This window comes from Trichosurus vulpecula, chromosome 8, assembly GCF_011100635.1.
Source record: "Trichosurus vulpecula isolate mTriVul1 chromosome 8, mTriVul1.pri, whole genome shotgun sequence".
Classification (NCBI taxonomy): domain Eukaryota; kingdom Metazoa; phylum Chordata; class Mammalia; order Diprotodontia; family Phalangeridae; genus Trichosurus; species Trichosurus vulpecula.
This window is the reverse complement of record NC_050580.1, coordinates 112,808,735-112,830,511: the sequence shown is the minus strand read 5'-3', so window position 1 is coordinate 112,830,511 and position 21,777 is coordinate 112,808,735. Positions and strand designations below refer to the sequence as shown.

Here is a 21,777-nt window from a genome sequence, read left to right as displayed (position 1 = left end):
GAACTAAATTGGATTTTGGACTAGAAAGCCTTCGGCAGACCAATCCTTCCAGCCATCTGATGCGCAACAAAAGGTTTCTCATAAAACAAAGAAAATGTCAATTCAGTTGTGAATTCATATTGATACCTGGAACTCTCCTGCTAGACCACCTCTAAAGGCCCAGGGTTCTTGGTCTCCAATTAAGAACTGTGCTGAAGATTGACTACGACACCCTGTTGAAATCAGATCCAAGCGGAGAACGTTACGAGAAAGGGGATTTCCTGAGCGTCTCAAACGTCCAACAAATACATTCTTTGTGGAAAACCTCTCTAACAATAATAATCCAGGATATCAAGGTCAGGGCTGTGATAATACTTTAAAACAATCAACTTTCAAGGTGCCAATATTGATGCCCACTCCCTCAAATGTATAGTAACTGAATCAAGAATAAATTTTGAAGTAGTCAGATTCTATTCCTTCCACATATACAGGAAGAAAAACAAACTGTCTGAGCTTGTCAGGCTAAAGCTTACATTCTCTAAGTACAGCTGTAACAAATCATGCCATCCATCCTGTCTTGAAGTTGTAAAACTACATGAAGGAGTGATCTGCTACCACAAATTTTACCAGATGGATGGAGGGAGAAATTCTATTATCACAGCCCCAAGAAGGAATTGCACCTGTCTGAAGTCACATTTTATTTTTTTAGAGAGAGGGAAAGGCAAGGGGCAAGGGAAAGAAGGGGGTTAATCTTGTCAGAAAACTAAGGTCAGCAGAAAACGTAAAAGGAATAGCTCAATAAGTTAACACAGCCAACAACACTGAAGACATAAGATGCCTCAATTCTCAGGGAAGACAGACCAAAATTCAAACTTAGATAATTTGCCATTCCTGAGATTTAATTCATATGGGGCTTTTTATGTCCTAAAATGCCCCTTTCTCCAAAAAAGTGCAAGAGCACTTCATTTCTCAGGTAAACTACTAATGCATTTAACATTGAGCATTTAAAAGCTGTTATTTAATCCATTTTATAGGCTGAGGTTAACCATGTGACAATTTAAAAGGGAAAACAGAGTTAAGTTTAAGGACTGAACTAGGAACAATTGCCTAGTCTTCTGACAAGACGAGCAGCGCAAAAGTTCTTTTCCTTTTGAAGACAGCATTCTACCTCCTGTTTAAGTTAACAATCTCATAAGTACAAAATATAGTGTGCTAGTCAGACAGTCCCAAAGCAAACCAAGTTTTGACAATATAAGCCCATAAAAAGTTCAGCTTTATAGGTTGTTTTTTTTTTTTGGTGAGGTATTTTGGGGGGGGTTGGGGTTGGGATTGGGGTATTTTCCCCCCTAAGCACAGGACAGAGTTCATAAGACAAATCTGGAAAAATGGAAAAGGGTAGAAATTCAGGCTTTGACTAGAACCTGCCCCAGTCCGTAACAACATAATTTACACTCATCAAAACTATCCCTCTCACTTTGTACAGATTAGCCAATAACTTGGATAATTTTTCTTCACTGCCCCCCACTTTGAGACCACAACATAACTAGCACTTCAACTATGACAATAAAAAGCTGCATGAATGAAGAGCTGTGTAAATAAAAACCATTGTTAATGCCTTAGTCGCTGCGCAAATGTGACTTCAGTTCATGCCTACTGCATAGTAATCTACCTGAACTACCTCAGTCAAAACCTTTCAATTTAAACTAATTAATCATGACGCGTGATGAACATCTGCCGCTGTCCATCCAAGAGCAGTAGAAACTTGTGCTGAGGATTCTCCCATCTGTACACAATGGGGAAGAAGATAATAGAAGTCATTAGTAATCAAAAGTACTAGATAACCACATTCTTTTAAGGGACTGAATGCCAGCTGGACTGGAAAGAAAAGGGAAGAAAAAAGGGCTCCAATCTATATCCCCATGCTCTGATGAATACTGCTCAATGTATCTATACTAAATGCAATCTAAATCTTATATTGTTATGAAAACTCAGCAATTAGCTTTGAAAATGACTCCTAACATAAGCTCTGGGTAAGGCATACTACTCAAAAAAAAAAAAACAAAACAAACTAACTAAAGCATCTTTGTCATTGGAGAGTGGACAATAATTATCTCTTTACTTCCTGACCAAGTTATTTATACCCAGAGTTAAATACTATCCAATCCCACTGCTTAAGTAGAAGCAGACACAATAGTGCATGTTTCAAGGAGTCAAGAAGCTAAAATTTTAAATTATCCTTGCATTAAAGTTTCATTACAAATATATATATATTTTCAAGTCAGTATCCAAACATGAGATTTATGAGTCCTAAGTTGATACTGCTTACAAGGTTCCCCCACTCACCCTGTGCGAAAGGCAGAAAAAAAAATGCTTAATGGAAAACAATTTTTTTTTTAAAACCCTTAAATTCCAATAAGGACTTATCTTCCCTTGGTAGTAACTGGGAAGGAAAGTAATCTATTTATCACTTAAAGTTCTGAGGTCCTTTCCCCTAGAAGGGACAACACGGCACTATTTTAAAGAAGGCCTAAATTTCTTCCCCAAGCTGCACTTCCACATGTTAATCCAAAAAGGATTTTTATGACATGATTAAGGACTGGAAATACTAACTTTTGGCACTAACAGCTTCCTTCAGAATTTTTCTTAAAAATTTTAAATAAGATTATATAAGGACTAATCAGTAGTTAGGCAGAAAACCAAAAATACTTTTACTACTGATTCCTAATATTATTGACACCAGTATTTTAGACATCTCTGTAACCCATTGGGATATCTATGACAGCTATGAAAAGTATGACATAAATCTGTCAGTCTTGCTGCCTGCTGTGTGTCATAAGCAAATATACAACATATTCCTTAGAACTGGATTAAAACCTGGAAAAATAAAGTCATGTCCCTGGAGTAATGTGGGCCATGCTGGTGCTTTCTACCAAGTTGGAGGTTTCCAAAAATTTAATTAATTAAAAAAAAGGCAAAAAAAAAAAAAAGACGCACACAAGTCTTGAGCGTCATTTTAATGCAGTAGACATTAAAGGCACTATCATTTCCACCCCTTATTAAAGCCAACTACTTAGTGAAGGGAGGAAGAAAATCTGATACGATGCACCAGAATAGCCTTGTCCTCAAGCTCGCATGCGCATGGGGCTGGGAGGATCAGCTTCCTCTTGGCCAGGCCCTTCGGTCAGTTCAGCAATGGTTCTATCAAAACACAGCAATTATGTTATCAAGACACAGCAAGCAGCAGAGAGCTGATGGAGAGTCACATTTCATAGTGTCTCAATTCCCAATCAGCAGAAGGCTGTTGAGAGGTGCACAGAATTCCGTCCAGGATGCATTCAGTCAGAACAAGTAAATACTTTCTAATATATTAAAAAGATATTTATGCTGAATTAGCCCAAGGGGAAATATGAAATCAGCTTATTGTGATTAATCATAATGACTTGCAATTGAAGTCTGTAATTGTGCCTACATTTAGAATAAACATAGGCAAAGAATTTGAAGAAAATAAAATACGCATCCAATTTTCCCCTGTGGACTAATCATGTTTTTTCAAACACACATTATACTCTGGGAGAAGATTGTTCCTGGTGCACCTACCTAACCATTGCACAAAAGACTTCACCATAGACATTATACTCTTGATATCCCAAACATAGGAGTACATGTCATAAAGGATTGTCCTGTTGGCACAATTGGAGAGCCGTGTGAACATCCCCATCACCAGTGCGCACATCTCTTCAAACTTGGCTGCTCGAGATCTCCATTCTTCAATCTATTGAGGATCAACCATATAAGAGAAAAATTCAAACTATTCTGAATATAATTTTTTAAATTCAGAAACTAAAAATTACATATGAAACACTACTGATGCCAGCAGGAACTGAGATTGTTTCTAAGCAGCAAGGGATTGTAGGTAACAGATTTTTAACAAACAATAAAAACATAGCCCAGTGACAAACATTGTTACAAAACATCTTTAAGTTCCCTTTATTCCCAAGTAGCTAGGAGGTTAAGTATAGCAGAAGTCTTTATACTTCTTAGAAGAAGCTTTAGGAGCATTCTCCATATTAGAATTCTCCTTATTAGAAAATAATTAGAAGCAAGAAGTAAAAGTAGAATAAAGATATATTCACCTTTTCAGAGTCTTTTCCTTTGCAATTAACACTGACCACACTGCTGTTTGCTCGAAGCCACTGGAATTCTCTTAACATCTGTGCCCCTTTGGGACCATGCTCATATGGAAGATAGAAAAGATCAGCAAGTAACTGTAAATCCTCCAAAGTCACTGGTTCCGCTGTATACAAAGGTTTCTCATTTGGACCTGGTACAAACTGCTCCTTGTTTGTCTGCTCATCAGTCTGCATTGGGGCAACGTCACTAATGCAATCTTCCTGCATTGACATCTCTGGGGATTTTGATTCAGCCATGCTTTCTTTATCAGTATCCATTGGTTTCAACTCTTCTGACATTTTAGCTTCAACGATTTCAGTCAGTATCTGACTATCATTCTTGTCCGTTTCCTCTTGCTTCTCTACCACCATATCCATGGGTTCCTCATCAAGCTGTTTCTTTTCTTCTTCCTTGACAAGGGGTGGAGGCTCATTGCTCAGAGTGGTTCCCTGGCTCATGATAGGCTCCTGGTAAACGGTAGTCACTACAGTGGTGGCACTCAGAGAAGGTGCTGCCACTAGGGGGGCCCCATCAACTACACTTGCTTTTGCTCCACTGTGTGCCACCTGTCTACCTGAAAAATAAGACACATAATCTGTAAATACCATTAGGAAATTGGGAATCCCCTTTTTAACTCAACAAGTACAGATTTAAAGAAATCTATTTTCTCATCTTTGTATCAGCAATGAGGGAATCAAGCAGTAATACAACTAAAGCAATAATACATCTAAAACTAAAACACCTCCATTTCTCTTCTACCTTGTTCTCCAAAGACTAAACATTTCCAAGATCTCTAAAAGACTAGCCTCCTTATGAATCTAATATTTCATTGTATAAAATTTTAAAATCTGAAGAATTCTGTCTAAATGAATCTTTGGTCCCTTTTCTTAAATGACAGTATGTGACAGCTCTTTAAAAGATTCATTTTCACTGGCACTAGACTTTAAAATCAAATTGGATTGCTAATTGATTTTAATCACTTTTAGAGGTTTTTTTTTTGCTTATTTCATGGAGTAGTTTTATTTTCAGGTTCTTATGCACTTATAATTAGCACTCCAGGGAGAGTCCGCAATTAGTTATAAAGGGAAAAACAACCACCATGATATTACACCCAGACTCGCATTTCCTACTTCCAAATTTTCACTTAATTTCACTTCTCTAATGACCCACATAGCCCTTGCCTTCCAAGTAAAATGCTAACCATTGTCATTAAAAATTGTTTGACTGTATTTTTGATTCAACCACCTTGCTCCATAACTTTTCTCTCCCTCCCCCTGCTTACTTACTGCTATATTGATGAGGAACACCAAATTCCTGCAGCCATTCTGTTAACGCCAACTTTAAGGCCATCTGAGGACTATACAGCACATCAGTTTCAATATCTTCATCGCTGCCTTCATTTTCTAATTTAATCTGAATAGATACTGTACTGTCTTCACTGTCAGCTGCAACAAAAACAAAATGACAGAAATATTTTTATTGTAAAAAAAATCAATCTCTACGTTAAAAGTTCACAGGCAGATTAGGAAGTTAGAACTATCTATAGCCAGATATTACAAGGACCCCCTTCTTACATATATTTAAACACTATTTATAGGCATAACTTTAAAAAAAATTGAGACTTCTCTAATATCTCCCATGCAAACTATAGCACGTTATATGATGAAATACAAATACTAGAAATCTTGCAATCTCTAAAACATGTATTCAAAACATTTTTATTAAGCCCCCACTTATACAAGGTTCTCTGCTAAGTGCTACAGAGGTAGGGAGGGTAGGTACAGAAAAAGGATACATAGTCTCTACCCATAAAGAACTTACTACCTAGTAAGGCATGGATAGTAACATAGTAACATGGATAGAAGTAAGTTACAACAAAAGGCTGAAAAACAGTGGCATTAAGAGTTTTATCAACAAAGGAAACATGAGCACAGATGTTATTTCTAGCCGGTGAGAAAAGGAAAGGCAGTTTTGTGGAAAAGGAGACATCTGAACTGATAGTAGCAGGCAGCTAGGTGGCGCCAAGGCTAAAGCACTGGGCCTGGAATTAGACCTGAATTCAAATACAACCTCTGACAACTGTGACCCTGGGCAAGGCACTTAACCTCTGCTTGCCTCAATTGTAACATGGAGATAATAACAGCACCTACATCTATGGGTGGTTGTGAAGACCAAATGAGCTAACATTTGTAAAGCGCTTAGCACAGGTCCTGGCACACAGGTGCTATATAAATGTTTATTCTAGTCCCCTAATAAGACGGCATGAAACACTTTGGGTGCAAGTAATGGCATAAATAAAACTTATGAAGAGAGAGAAAAAGAGCATGGCCTAATTGAAGCACAAGGTACGTAGGTGAGTAAGTGTAGACAAGACTAGAAAGGTCAGCTCAGATCATGGAATGCCAGCCTAAGCAGTTTGAATAACAGTCTGCAGACAATGGGGAACCAATGTTTCTGCCCTGCTTCATAGGTATCTGGTAAAACAGACTGATGAAGTGAAGGACACCAATTAGAAAGCTACAGGAATAGTCTAGAGAAGACAGAATCAGCGCTTTAAGCAGGGCAGTGGGAGTGAAAAGAAGGGGGTGAATATAGTGACTTGTTCCCTTAGACTCTTGAGAGCATTAAGGATTGTGTCTCTCTATGTCATGAAGCTATTTAAGACTGATCCAGAAAAAACTGAATATATTCCTATTTCATGAAAGACCTGGGCTTGGATAATTTGGACCCAACAGAAATTATAGTGGCCATGGAAGATAAATTTGGGTTTCAAATTCTGGCACAGATTGTGTTTGTCCTTTGTTCTCTTAGAGGACCATGACATCAGGGAAATGATGACATGACTTGCAGTTGACTTTGATTTGAGTGAAGCAGGGCTGTCTGGCATAGAAGTGGAAAAGCTAACACATCCACATTATGTGTCAAATGAGATAACATTTGTAATGTGCACAGTGCCTAGAACACAGTAGGAACTTTGCCCAAGATCACACAGCTAGTAAATGTGTCAAGTGTCTTGAGGCTGGATTTGAACTCGAGTCCTCCTGACTCCAGGGCTAAAGCTCTACTCACTGCCCCACCAACAGTCTTCAAAAAAAATAACAGCAACAAAACCCCAAAGAACTCTGATGATCTCAGTTAGTGTTTGAATGTGTGAATATCACAAGACCATTCCTGCTTTTGTTAAGAGTATTTGTTTTCTTTTAGTACAACCATATCTCCCCCTGAATAAAAACACCAATTTTGGTTTCAATTAAAAAGAAAGAAAGAAAAAGAAAAGGTAATGAGCAGAGGAGAGTAATGTCAGAGGTACAGTTGGTAGGCTTGGGTAGGTGTGTAAGATTAAAGAGTTATCAAGGATGATTTAGATGCCCAACCTAGCCAGTAGAGCAGAGGTGGGAACAGTGGTTTCAGACATATACTTTTGGACTAAGTTTTTTGTTTTCTGTTTTTTAAAATTACAGTCTGGAAACACAAGAGCTTATTTTACAAATGTGAGAGTCTTATTTTGCTTTCAAATAAAACTTTCATTTTCAGTCATGTACACTGAGACATTCATGCTAAAAGAAGTGTAGCAATGCAATGCTGGCCCAAAATGAGATTTGAAGACAAATGTCTATACAAGAGAAACCTCCAGAACTGGAGGATTCGCTTGCTTGGCTCAAATAAACAAGGTAAGTGTGTATCAAATCACCCCAAAGCCCTCAAAAGGTAACTAAAGCTTTGTCACCTCAGAAAAAGAAAGCAGGTGTTGTATTTATTCAAAGAATAGCCCACAGCTTTCCTCCCACCAAAATTTACTTACTCATTACGACATCTTTCCTCACTCCGTTCATATTTGATTTGTACCAGGTGGCCAGAGTGTGAATGGCAACATAGTTAGCTTCAAATTCACAGTTTGGATTAGTCAGGACTCCTTTTAGTCGTGGAATGAGCTCTGTTGATCGCCCTTTGTATGGGCCAAGAAATAGTCTCTTCTGGTCATAATCATTAGCATGAATGTTATCCCAAATAACTGGAGCTCTTTTAATAATCTTGGAAACCTCTTCAATAGACTCTACTGGAATGTCTTTAGAAACAACTTTCGGACCTATAACCATAAGTAAGGCCTGTTAGAGTATTTTATCTGTACTTATTTAAGTATATATAATATTAACAACATAAATTTAATCTACTACAGTGACTTTCTAGACAGCTCATAAAACCAATTTAGTTTATCACACATTAATATGAACTCAACTAACCTAAACCCCACATTTTCGGAAGGAAGAGGGAGAAGTAGGAAGAATGTGACTTAGGAGAAATAGATAAATTATTAGAAAATTCAAAGGATCTTTTTTTAAGACTATATCATGTGCTAAAGTCAATAAACACATTCTAATCCAATAAACACTTATTCCAATTAATTAGCCATATATGTATACAGTGCTGTAAAAATAACACATTCAGAATGACTAGGAAGCATTGCAAGAGCCTCAAAGAATGATAAGTTAATGTGAAAGATACTTTATTAACAATAGAACAAAGGTTTGGGGGTGGGGGGGAGGTGCACAATAGAAGGGTAAGAAAGTGTGGGAGAGGGTTGCCATGGATGGGTATGAAGGAATAGAGAGAAGTCTTCAGGTGGCCAATGGAACAAACTCAATCACAGGGATTCTTGTTGGGAAGTCACTGGTTGTCATGCCTTTTTCACAGTAGTAAAGGCAGCGTTGACTTTGATTAATGACCTTTAGTTTATTGCACTATTAGAAAAAATATCCCACATTTTGGAAAGTTTAACAGTAAAAGCAAAAAATTTTCTGATTAAAGATAACCAGAAAATTCAATTAACCAGATAACTACCTTCCCTAATTTATTTCATCAAAATTTCCATTTTCTATACTTTAAAAAGATAAAGACTTACCTGTCCACAACACATCAATACCAGGTAACAGTTTTTCACCCACAGTCCTTAAATAAGGAGACTGAGAAACATTTGGATAGCAAAAGGTTCCACAGTACTCTAAATAAAGTTCAAAAACAATGATTAGTGCGGAAAAAGTTTTTATACAAGTAAAAATCTTGTTCTGAAAGAACCCAAGTTCTAGTTTTTATAAGTTTGATGAGTATCATTTACATCAAATACTGGATTAGTCCTCAAAAGTTTTGAAATCTCCTAAGCCACTCATTTAAGAATCAATTAACAAATTCTAACAATTATCCTCACACTATTCCAGAAGTCCTCCTATTATTCTAAAAGTAATCACTAGAAATCGCATTGTGAGGTGAATGACAACAATCAACCTTGAGTTTGAACTGCCCACATTTCTCAGAGACAGTGAAAGTGAAATGTTATCTCAGAGACAATACAGGCTTACATCCAACAAAGTTTAATGTTTCTAAATGTAATTCAAGTTTATATGTGTTTTAAGTGATTCTTAATACAATCTTATTAAAGTACTGAAAACTCAATGTATGTAAAATTTCTATGGTGGTGTTGCTATAGGAAAGGTAATTAATTAATTACTTTCAAAGAAACTAATCCAGTCCAAACTGTTTTTATAATTTAATCACTTCCTAAGACAAAACTTATGGTTGAGTGGGGGGGGGACAACTGAAGTAGCTTTTTACTTATTGGAAAAATGAAAATGAAAAAATAAATGGTCTCTCCTCAAGCCATGTATTAGAAATTGGAAGAAGTTGGGGGGTGGGGAGAAGTACAGACATAAATGGGGACAAAGAAGGGAATAGACAGAAATGAAAAGTGGAGTTAAAAACTACCTAGTTTGATTTTTCCATTTCAATATTACACACATCTTTTAAAACTCTAAACATAATAACCAAACCTCCCCCATTTCCATATACATAGAACATATAGAGAACTGTATATGAACACTGTTTCTCAACCATCCCTTCAAATACTATATCAGTACTTTCAAAGTGATAAAGTCGCTAGCTAACATAGCTGTTGTAATAGTAATGTGATTTTCCCCAACTTAAAAGTTTTCACCAAAACCTTTAGATACTATTTTTAGAAAGCATGATTCTTCCCTACCAGCCAATTGTACATATACACCCATCCCCCTGAAGGTGACAAGCTGTAAAAGGGTAATGATGCTTTTACCTGTGGGGCAGAAAAGAAAGGTTTCTGGCTCTCCTAAATACTGATAAATTTCATTTGTTATAGAGACTTGGGCATGTGCAAAGGAACTGAACACTTCTTTGTCTGCTGCACACATGTTATGATCAATATCATCAAAAAGCAAGGCAAAAGATCTGCAACCAAATTGGGAAACCTGGAAGAAAACATTAAGATTCTTAAGACAAGAGCTAACATAAATATATATATGTATGCATGTATATATCTCAATCCTATTAAGATGTCATTTCTTAGAACCTGAAGGAAAATTTAGCCCTTTAACTTCTCAGATTTATTCTATTATCTTTTTAGTCAAACATTTTGATTTCTAATGCCAACTAAAATATTCTAATTCAATTCACCCATTTAAAAAAACCTACTATGTACAAATTGAGGTCATTGGATGTGAGTCCTTCTTCTCTTATCTTCATTTCAATACCCCTTGACAACATCACCTACCTTTTCCCCAGTGTCTGACAATAAAGTGACCCTTCTCCTTGCCACAGTCAACCCTTCTACATATGCATTTGACCCCATGCCCTCTTCTCCCATAGACTGAATCTTCCATCTCTACATATATACTGGTTCCTTTCTCTAATGCCTTCAAACACACCCAAATCTCCTTTTTCCTGAATAAACTTCACTTGACCTCATCATTACCCCCAGCTATTGTTCTCTCTCTCTCTCTCCCTCTTTTCAGCCAAAATTCTTAAAAAACAAAACAAAACACAAAAACCTCAGTTTTCTCATTGCCTCCACTTCTCAACTCCTTGCCATCTGGCTTCTAAACTCATTATTGAACTTCAACTGCCTTCTCCAGATCACTGGTAACCAATGACCTCTTAACTGTCATATCTGATAGCCTTTCCTAATTCTCATCCTTTTCAACCTAACAATTTAACACATGTGCCTTCTACATATAAAATCAGCAGAAAAAGACCCCCAAATTCATAAAGGTATAATACTCAAAGGATATTCAATTCAATATTAACTAGGGGAAAAGGGAAGAAAAGTAACCCTGGAATATAATGAAGCACTTGTTTGACTCATGACTCAGGACAGAACACAAAAGAGGTAGGGGGAATTTCTCTACCTTTACCCCAAGCTCATTCACCTTACCTGTTTCAACTCCACAGGAAAGACTGAGCAGCTTGGGAAGGCAAAGCTTCCAGGGAAGGGACTCCAGGACCACAGGCATTCTCAGAAAAGCTTAGGGCTGTTTCTTTCCCCTGCCTTGCCTCACCCAATGTGCCCTGTCCAACTGATCCTCTTTCCAAAAAGCAGATTGTGCTAGGAAAGTAGTGTTAAACCAAGAACCTTTTGACCTGAGAAATCATCCCTAGCCCTCTAGGGGAGCTTGGCCCAGATGCTTTGAAGTGCCTTACTCTCTATACGGGGGTGGCCCATCATGCTTTCAATCCTGGGTCCTTCTGTTCAACCTTACTTCTCAATTCTCTGCAAACTGGCTTCCAACCTCACTCAACTGAAACTGCTCTTTCCAAAGTTACCAATTATTTCTTAAATTCCAGATTCAATGGCTTCTTCTCTGTCTTCATCCTTCTTGGCCTCTATGTCATATGTTAATCACCTCCTCTTAGATATTTTCTTCTTTGGTTTTTTAAGATTGCCCTGGGGCTGAGCTGTCCCCCAACTGGTAAAACAAAACAAAACAAAAACTGATCTAACCAATTCTACACAGTACTTCACATCCATCCACCCCAGACACCTTGCCATCTTCTCTGCACCTACATGTACCATTCCTTTCCATTGCTTGCATGAAGTATTTCCCAGAATTGCTTTTTATTATTTTGTATGTACTTATTTATGAACACCTCTCCTCCAGACAAAAATTCCTTAAGGTCAGATATTTTCATTCTCATCTTTGTCTTCCTAATGCCTGACACAGAATGATAAATGCTGACTTTTTCATCTTCTTCTCTCTCTCTCTCCTAGTTGTAGTCCTGTAACACCAAGTGCTGGACATCATAGAGATGACAGATATTTTCACCTCAGTGTCCCATGGTTCTCAAACTTAAAACTCCTCCCTCCCAACTTTCACCTCTGCCCCAGCCTAACAGATCTCCTAACTTTCTTAATTTGGGGAAAGGCACCACCTTTTTAGTCAGCCAGCTCAATCACTACGAAGACAACCCCAATTTCAACTCATTCACCCCTCCCCCCATACTGATTGACAAATATTCCTCATTCTAACTCTGCACTATTTCTTTCATCTATCCTTTTTCTCCACTCACATCATGACCACCCCCACCACCCCCTTTTACCTAGACAACTGCAAGGGCCTAATTGTTTTTCCTGCTTCCAGTTTCTCCCCTACTCTAATTCACCCTCAACACAGCCTTAAAATTCATATTAGTAAAAGACAAGCCTACATTACTCCCTTGCGCAAGAAGTTCCAGCGTCACCCTTTTTACCTCTAGGATCAAATACAAACTCCTGTTTCGCATTTAAAGCTCTTCACAATGAGGCTCCAATCTAGCTTTCCCCAGATATTTCTTTTCAAGCATTCTACTTTTCAGGCAAATTGGCCAAGTCAATATCTGCTAATACATCAAACAATCACTGAGTATTATACCTTTACAAGGGTTTATTCACCATGCCTAGTATACCTTTCCTCTTGGAAAACCCAGCGCCCCACACCCTCTTCAACACTTGGCTCAAATGCCACCTCCTATAAAAAGCCTTTTCAGTTCACAGTAGTTGTTAGTACCTCTCCACTCCCCCGCCTTTCCCCAGCCCTGAAATTACTTTGTATATATTGTACTTAGGTATAAATCCCTGCCTCACTCTCACCACCTCCGCTCCCCCAAGTAAAATGTAAGCTACCTGAGGAAAAGGACTGGTTCATTTTTATCTGCATATACACAGTACTTTGTAGGCACTTTAAAAATGCTGCGTGAACTGAACTGAAAGGTTACTGAGGTGAAATTTCCTCAACTTCATTTTACAAATTATCCTCCTGTTAGCAGAAGCATAAAATGTGATTGCCCTAGAGGCAATACGAATTTCATTTCCTTCCAGATGCTATAAAGAAATTCATTAAACTTGACATAAACGTACCTAATCATCTTTAACCCAGCCTCATTTAAGGAACAAAGAACTACCTGGTCCAGTTTTCTTTTCAATGTGGACACTTCTTTAGGGTTAGAAAAGGTGATGTCCAGTCCGGGAGAGATGGCATAAATGAATTCGATCTCATATTCTTGTGCAGCAGAAATAAGTGTCATAAGTTGTTCTTAAAAAATAAAAATAAAAAAGCTAAATTTACAGATAATTTTATACCCTGTAGAAAATACTACAAGGCAAAGCAAGCCAACCTTGCAACTGAAGTCTTCAAATTTCTAGTAAATTTGGTATAAAAAAGGAAAAAGAATCTTTCTTAATTGTGCTAAAAGTGAATGCTATGTCAAATATCAAGACATACAAAAATACAAACTAGGTACCATTTTATTTAGGGGTAGAGGAAAACAAAAACAGTTGAATGATATGAATACTGACAATAGTATTAAAATTTACAATTGGCATAGAAATAGATTCCTCTTTTACCTGAAAAAATTACCCTTCCACCTACAAGCAATCAAACTAAAAACTATTCCCATTTCCCATTTTTCAAAAATGCCAAGCTACAGCTATTCTGTAAATAAAGATTATTTAATTGTGCATCTTTAAGCACCCATACAATACAAATGATGGTTTTAATACAAAATCCTAAACAAAAAATCTGTAATTTAAAATAATTTGGGAAATAGAAAAGAATGTATTCAGAATCAAGTAATTTTTAGTGCTTTAAGTGCTCGTCTTGAATGAATGAGTGTCCCTTCATTAAAGAAAGCAGTACCACATGCAATACAAAAGTTTTAAAATTTAATGGAATCTTTAATATTCCCCATGTAACTTCCCCATATCATTTCCCCAAATAATTCCACAAAGGTTGTTTTGCACATCTTAACATTTACTTTTTTAGTAGTACCTCAAGATACTAATTTGAATAGTTTAATTTTTATAATTTTGAATAATAATGAATTAACTACAGCAAGTACACAATGGAAGCTATAAAAAGAAGCAACAATTTTAACTGGTCCTTCATAACTAAAAACAATCCCAGCAAAATAACAAAATGTTCTCAAGTCGTTCCTCTTGGCTAGATTTTGTCCTCTTGGCTATATTGCACCAAATGCCAGTTAGGTAATTTTGAAGATAATTTAAATCAAAGGAAAAAACTGATAGGACTTTTATCTCCATTCATTCACTCAATATTCTATGCAAGGGGAATTCATATTCTAATTTTGAGGTTAAAAAAATGCTTTTCATTGCTTATTAAAGCTAACTGAACCACTGCCAGAAAGGCAATGTAGCAGAGATAGAGTTATCCATATTAGCACAGTGCATCAGAAAATACACTGACTTGGGAGTGAGAGGGTGGCCCCTGTTTGAATTATAATTTTGCTCTGACAACTTTAGGCAAATCACATAACCTCCCTAGACCTCAGTTTCCTTGTCTGTAAAATGAAGGTAATGGATGAGCTGGCCTCTGAATGCTCTTCCAGTTTTAGATGTGTGATTCTAAATCAGTTTCTCTTGAGTAGGTCTTAATTTTCTCCATTTAACCTCTAATTCTAAATCACTCTAAGCTGTATGAGCTTAGTTTTGACTCTGAGGTCAAAACCCCTCAGATTTGTTTCCTCATCTGCATAGGAATAAAACATTTGTTCTACCTACCTCAGAGGGCTGTTTGTTGTCAAGGAGTGCTATGTAAACCTTAAAGTGCTATATAAATGCGACTTAGTGACAAAGTTCTCCTTTTTCATCAGTAGCACATAGTTTAGACACTTGGAATGAACTAAAGCTAATTGATTCCCATGGAATTAAAATCCATAAGCTTGACTTCAATTAGTCTTACCAAACTAAACTAAGTGTTTACAGAAAAAAGTAGAAAAAATTGGAAAGTAATAATAAATCATTTACTGAAATCCTCGCACAACTAAAAAGATAAAAGATTAAATAAATACCAGTTTCTCTCTGCCATATCAATGTGTGTATATGTATATATTAGGACATGGACACACACACACACACACACACACACACACACACACACACTCAGAAAACATTGTTTAAAAAGGAAAAAGATTACCAGCTTCTTCCACTGAATACATCTCTCTCCAAAACATCCTGTGTTTGTAGTCATCTTTTGGTGCATATAAATATGTATTTAATTCCCATTTTTGTAGCCTTCAAGGGAAAAAGGGGAATAAAATGTTTAAACAGTTGTTTGTATATGTATAGACATTATTATGAAACAAATTTGAAAATTTGTATACTCTTCTTTCCTTGGAGTCCCCCACATTCTTTCAAAAAGTACCAATACTCAAATAGAAAATAATCAAAACACAATGCAAAAGACTGTAAGAATAACAAATTATCCATGAGTAGATCTATAGTGATGTTAACAATCCCACATGAAAGGAAAATGTTTTATTTACAAGGAGTAGCACACCTTTATTTCTCTCCTTTGAAAAATAATGATTTACCTTCTGAAGAGTTCTTTTCTCTGTTCCATAACCCAAGGTCTTCCATAAAATCCTAGATTGAAAGCAATATTCAAGTTATTTTTTCACATCTCAAAACTAACTACATCACCTTCCTTTCAATTTTTGTACAGATACCTTCAATTCTAAATTAGGGTTGGGAGGTCACTGGTGATGATAGTAGTGGAAAGTCATGCCCTGAGGCAGCAAAAAAAAACCAAAACTATCTATAAATCAGTGAGATCCCAGATTGGTACTCTAAGAATGTTTAAGTACTTTGGACAATTTGGTGTGGGAATGGAAATTGCCTGGTGGCCACTATTCACTTCTTTCTGGCCCTCTGAGGTTCTAAATAGTTCACATTGTACCCTACTTCACTTAAGGGAAATGCCTTGTTTTTCTTATCTATGGGAAACAAAATAGGTTTCAATTAAGTTTAGGGGATAATCCAATGAAGAAAACTAAACAAATAAAAACTTATATTTTATGCCCAAAGTTACAAAAAAGTATATAATAGTATTTTTTTTTTGAGGCAATCAGGTTTAAGTGACTTGCCCAGGGTCACAAAGCCAGTGAGTATCAAGTGTCTGAGGACTCCAGGGCTGGTGCTCTATCCACTGCGCCACCTAGCTGTCCCTAGAATAGTATTTAAAGATAACCTTTTCAATTATTGTTGGTCACACACATTATACCACTTATATTCATCCGTGGTTTGGGTCTAGAATTTTTTACTGCTTTCTGATGAAGTGTGTGGGGTGAGTAGGCACTAAGGTAGAATGGGACAGAAAAAATGGGAAGAACTTGGCTTTACCTGGTATTATGATCATTTCTATTTTTTATTTTAAATTTCTTGAACTACTCAGACCCCAAAACTGTCTGCAACCAAAAAGGGGGTTGGCAAAGCCACATTCACAACAAATTATGCAGTAGGAAGCAGGCCTGGATAGGAAATTCTCCAGCAATTTCCTTTCTAGAGTAGATACTTTAAAGATACAAAATTCTCAAGAACCTGATCTGCCCCAGAACAATTCCCCTAAAAGACAGAAGAACTATTAACATTCACTGGAAAAAACACCCAACAACCGCCAAAAAACCAAACCAAAACACCTGATGGATAGATGACCTCAACAGCCGTATGAATGTAGCACTGGAGTTGGGCACTCCCCAATCCTAACTCTACTACAGCAATTTTTTTCCCTCATACTTGTCATCTCTGAAAGAGAGAGTAGCTATATATTTATAAATGATAAAGAGCATTTTTTTAACCTCTAAGGTTTTTTTTAGCTCTGGCCCTATGATCTTAAGATGAAAAAAGACTCTCTAAGTGCTATTTTTTCCATTCTACTGTGGTAACGTTTCAATAGAAAATGTATCCATACTACAATTTTTTTTACTTTGTATTCACATTTACGTACTTCCTAATACAGCCCCAGGCAAATCCTGTGGATGCAACATTTCTAAAGCCAGTAATCTACATATAGCTATCTAAAACATAAATTTAATAAGTTCCAAACAGACTTACAAGAGTCAGTGACATCCTAATCAAGATAGCTTCTAATCCTGTCAAGTTCTCCCATCTATTCCTTACAGGTTATTTTAAGGAGCTTTTATAGAATAAATTTTAATCAGAGTTCCCAGCTTTTTTTTAATAGTCTTAGAATTTTTCTTGCTTTTCCTAATGCCATCATTGAGCATCTTTCTTGATAGTCTTTCCAAAACAAAAAGCAACAAACAGACTTCTTTAGGTTTAGGCTGACCTTCTAAGGAATCCTAAAACAAGAGTCTATAAAACCAATTAGAATCATGATTCTGGTTGACTGGAACCTGGCAGGCAAGAGTATCCTACTTTAAACTGAAGGCAAAAGTGTTGTTATGAACCAGTAATATATCTTACAAGGATTTTTTTTTTGGGGGGGGGGAGAGGAAACCTGGAAGTACTTCAAAGTTATACTGCTTATTCTTAATCGTTTTAGGAACCGGGCCAATCCTGAAGAACAAAGAATCAGTGCTGACTCAGGTGCACAGTCACAAGGGAACATACAGAGAACTGGCCTCTAGGGGCAGCAAGGAGAACTGTACAATTCTGCTTTGAAAAACAAAACGTTGTGACCAAGAGCACCCTCTGGATTAGAGTTTCCATTACCTGAGTACTGTCTCAGTCTAGGACTTTTTCACTACTAGAGGGTACAAGAACATATGTGTTTGTGTGCACTGTATGTACCTATTTATGTACACACCTATACACAATACATACCTATACACACATACATCTGGGGTCTTGCAGATTCTCCTGACATCTTTCTGGTTGCATTTAACTGGATACGTGCTAATAAAATACATTAGCTAAGAAGCCAAGCCATATAGTAGTTACATTTTCGTAAGCATCTGCGGCAAGCAAATGCAATCTGCACCATTGTAAACTCCGAACAAAAAGTATTCTGCAAGGTAATTAGTGACTTTGATAAACAGTCCATCTTTCTCTCCATTGCCTCCGGGAATTATTTGCTCTCCATCCCCGTAGTACTACAAAAATTTAAAACTTTAACCAATCCAGTCAAAACTATTTCAGAGTAAACAATGAAGGCCAAATTCACAGCTGTTCAACCCTCACTTAGGAACAGCCCTAGAAAGTCCTGTAATAGCAAGGAGTTCCCTTCCCAAGTTGGAAAATATTTTTCTTCTTTATTTAGGCTGACCTTCTAAGGAATACTAAAAGAAGAGTCTATAAAACCAATTAGAATCATGATTCTGGTTGACTGGAACCTGGCAGGCAAGAGTATCCTACTTTTAGCAGGAATCTCATTATACGGGGTTTTTCTGACATATAAAAACATACTTGTTACATAACGTAAGGAGTGATGCGTGCTAACAAGACAAACATCTGTTAAAACTTGAGGTAGCCAAAATGTCTCAAAAGCATACTGAATGGAGGTGGGGAACTGAGAAAAGCAGCAAACGAACACAGGCATAATGCTGGGGAGCGGACGGGGGGGGGGGGGGGGGGGGGGAGAAGGGCAGGACCCCCGAATTGGTTTAGGTTATTTACAGATTTAACATTTTCTGGTTAGCTCTTCTAGGTAAGAAAGTGTTACTTTTGAAAAATGAACTCTCAAGGAGCTTATGGTACATTTCCAGCTAATCACTGGGTAACCTGCGATATGTTCTTCAGTATCCTCTTAATTCACTAAAACTGGTTCTAGTAACTGTGGGTAACATCTATAAATGGCTTTAGAGTCTGAAAAAGACTGTACATTATCTTACTTGATCCTCCCACTGTGAGGTAGGTGCCCGTCCTTCAATTCCTTACTAAGAACAAGACTAGGCCTTTCACATAGCACACAGGAAAACGAACTGGGGAAGACTCTCAAAACGTTTTCTAAACCGGCAGTATGGCCCTCAAAGGAATTTGGGAATGAAGGCGGCAGAGAAAAACAACACAGCAGACATTAAAAAAAACATGCGGTGCTGCAGCTGCTTCCCTTCTGCCCAGATTACAAAAGTGCGGGGGTGGAGGTGAGGTGGAGGTGGGGTCAGAGACGGGATTTGGGAGAGGGAGGAAGGGGCAGCAAAAAAAGATCCAAAGGAATTTTAAGATTGCGCAGCAAGGACTACAGAATCTGAACCCGCCCTTTCCCTTTCCCGGCCCGTGCCAAAGGGCTAGCTAAGGTACTTGGAAAGGTGCCCAAATCGGGTGCGGTCAGACAGCCCAGAGCAGAAGAAAGCATCAATTCCAGCGAGGAAAAAGAGGAATAAGTTTCCCCCCACCCCCCACCCATCCCCCGACCCCTTTTCCAAAGCCCAAATTCTCTGCAGGGTGGGGCCATGGACTATCTCTGCCCTGCCCCCAACTCCCATCCTAGAGAAGTCAGGGGATTCCCCCCCGATCCCAATTCCAGCAGAGGCCCTCACCTTCCACCACACCACAGAGGAACCTCCGCGCTCCGCCCGATGTCGCGGCGGAGGCCGTAGAGCCGCTTCCTGCCCCAGCCTGAGTCCCTTCCCCGGGGGATGGGGCCGCAGTAGGCTCCAGCGGGCCCCCGGCGGCGGCGGCGGCGGCGGCGGCAGCGGGGTTGGGGGTGAGCTCGCTCTCCCGCTCCTCCAGTGCCGCCTGGCTCTCTTTCTGCACCATCCTCCTGGCCCCGGCCGCCGCCACCGCCGCAGTCACCGCGGGCCCTTCCCGGCCTCCGTCCGTCCTCCCGGTCGGTCTGTCGGCCTAGCGATTCGGATTGGACCACGGAGCAGAGAGCGCGAACGCCGCGCCCGCTACGCCTTCCTTTCCCCTCCCCCTCTTCCTCCCTCGCCACCTCTCCACAGGGGCCCGAATGCCCGGATGAGAAGGCGGCGGTGCCCGGCGCAAGCCCTTTGTCAGCTGCCGCCTGAGCCGGATCCGGGCAACCGGAGCCGGAATAGGGGAGCAAGCTAGCGTTTTTGTTCCCCGAAGGTAGAAGGGCAACTTATTTTCCTACTCTTCTCTCCCGATCACCCGCTGCTGCTGCCGCCGCCCTTCCACTACCCTTCCTCCTTAAGCCGCTTCTCCCCGGAGCCCCTAGGTTGCCTTTGCTGCTACCGCCCGCTTCCTGTTTATCCGCACTGCGCCTGCGCCGCAGACCGGCTCAGACCGGTCCTTTCTACCCCTTCTCTCCCTCCCCGCCTCTGGACCAAGCCACTGGGCCCAGTTGGCGGGGGAGGGAAACACTTGAGAAACCGCGGGGACACGGACTATAGAAGCAACAGCAGGGCATACCATTTGCGTTTCCCCCATAGAACCAGGCGAGCACTCTGGGACGGACCATTACATCACTAGAAGAAGGGGAGGATGGGAGGGGGGAGAAGTGTTTACTTCCACGGTGCGCAGGCGCGGAAGCCCGGCATCTGTTTCTTAAAGTGACAGGTGGGTCTTCTCTCCCTGCTCTGACCTACTTTTCCACTGCAGCAGTTTCTGGCTAAATTCCCCCGCCACCGGGACTCAGGCCTCTAGTTAACTTGGCCTCCACAATTTAACTTTGCAGCCATATTTCACATTACTCCCCTTCACATGCTCTTCTTCCAGCTAGAGTGCAAGGCTAGGCTTGTCCAGGCTTCACCTTGCACTTGTCTATTTCCGTGTATACACGTCATTGTTATTAACTATCGTCTGTTTACACTGGGTGTCCCCAAAGGCCTGAAGCTACTCAAGTTTACAGCTGCCCTAAGACCTTAGGGTCACCCTTTACAGTGATTTAAAGTTAATAAAGCGCTTTCCTCCCACCCGAAGGGTGCTCGTGTCCTCTCCATTTTGCAGGTAAGAAAACTTAGCCACAGTCACTTTGGGAAGAATCAGGAACCAGGCCTGGAACCGTACAGTACAGTATTCTTTCCAACATGCTACGCTACCTGTGGAAATCTCTCTTCTTTCAAGACCCAGCTCCCTGAGCTTCCCTGATTCCCCTACCTAAAAGTGATATCTTGCATTTTTGTTGTTGTCACAATCTGTGATTCCATAAGTACATGAAACTTCCCACTATAAGTTCCTTCTGCTGATGCAGATCTGCAGTTCCTTTGTGAGTTATAGGCTTAAAGAGTTGCATGGGGGCACTGGGAAATTAACCAACCTGGCCACTGTCACCGGCCTACTATATGTCAGAGGCAGTTCGACTTGGAACTCGGGTCTTTGGAATGCCAAGACCAACCCTCTAGCCACTAGACTACCCTATCTCTCTGTACCTGTCATATGCCACCTATAGGACTGTAAGTTCCCTGAGAGGAAGGCTTGTCATTTTTCATCTTTTGAATCCTAGGGCAAGGCCTAACCCAGAGAAGGCATTTAAAATGTTTGTTGAATTGGATTGATCCTCAGCTTAAATGAGTACAGCTAGAACAGTTCAGCCTGACTTCTTCTGGTCCTGGAGAGAGGGGTTGCATATTTCTTGTCTGCTCCCATTACTGCTTCTGACCCACCTTCTGCTATCATCACTCAGCAACCTCTCC

General features: G+C 39.3%; 1 protein-coding gene across 1 annotated transcript in view; it reads right to left on the bottom strand.

Moving 5' to 3' along the window:
* The window catches only part of OGA (O-GlcNAcase), a 29,356-nt gene extending 8,943 nt beyond the window's left edge, over window positions 1–20,413 (bottom strand). Inside the window, exons 1-11 of the mRNA XM_036734423.1 lie at window positions 19,720–20,413; window positions 15,814–15,865; window positions 15,417–15,514; window positions 13,387–13,517; window positions 10,250–10,421; window positions 9,050–9,148; window positions 7,952–8,236; window positions 5,436–5,594; window positions 4,113–4,723; window positions 3,577–3,751; window positions 127–212 (exon numbers count right to left, since the gene is read on the bottom strand). Of these exons, the coding sequence (XP_036590318.1) occupies window positions 127–212; window positions 3,577–3,751; window positions 4,113–4,723; window positions 5,436–5,594; window positions 7,952–8,236; window positions 9,050–9,148; window positions 10,250–10,421; window positions 13,387–13,517; window positions 15,417–15,514; window positions 15,814–15,865; window positions 19,720–19,939 (2,088 nt within the window). The 5' untranslated portion in view covers window positions 19,940–20,413. The remainder of the gene's footprint in view (window positions 1–126; window positions 213–3,576; window positions 3,752–4,112; window positions 4,724–5,435; window positions 5,595–7,951; window positions 8,237–9,049; window positions 9,149–10,249; window positions 10,422–13,386; window positions 13,518–15,416; window positions 15,515–15,813; window positions 15,866–19,719) is intronic.
* Window positions 20,414–21,777: the final 1,364 nt, after the last annotated feature.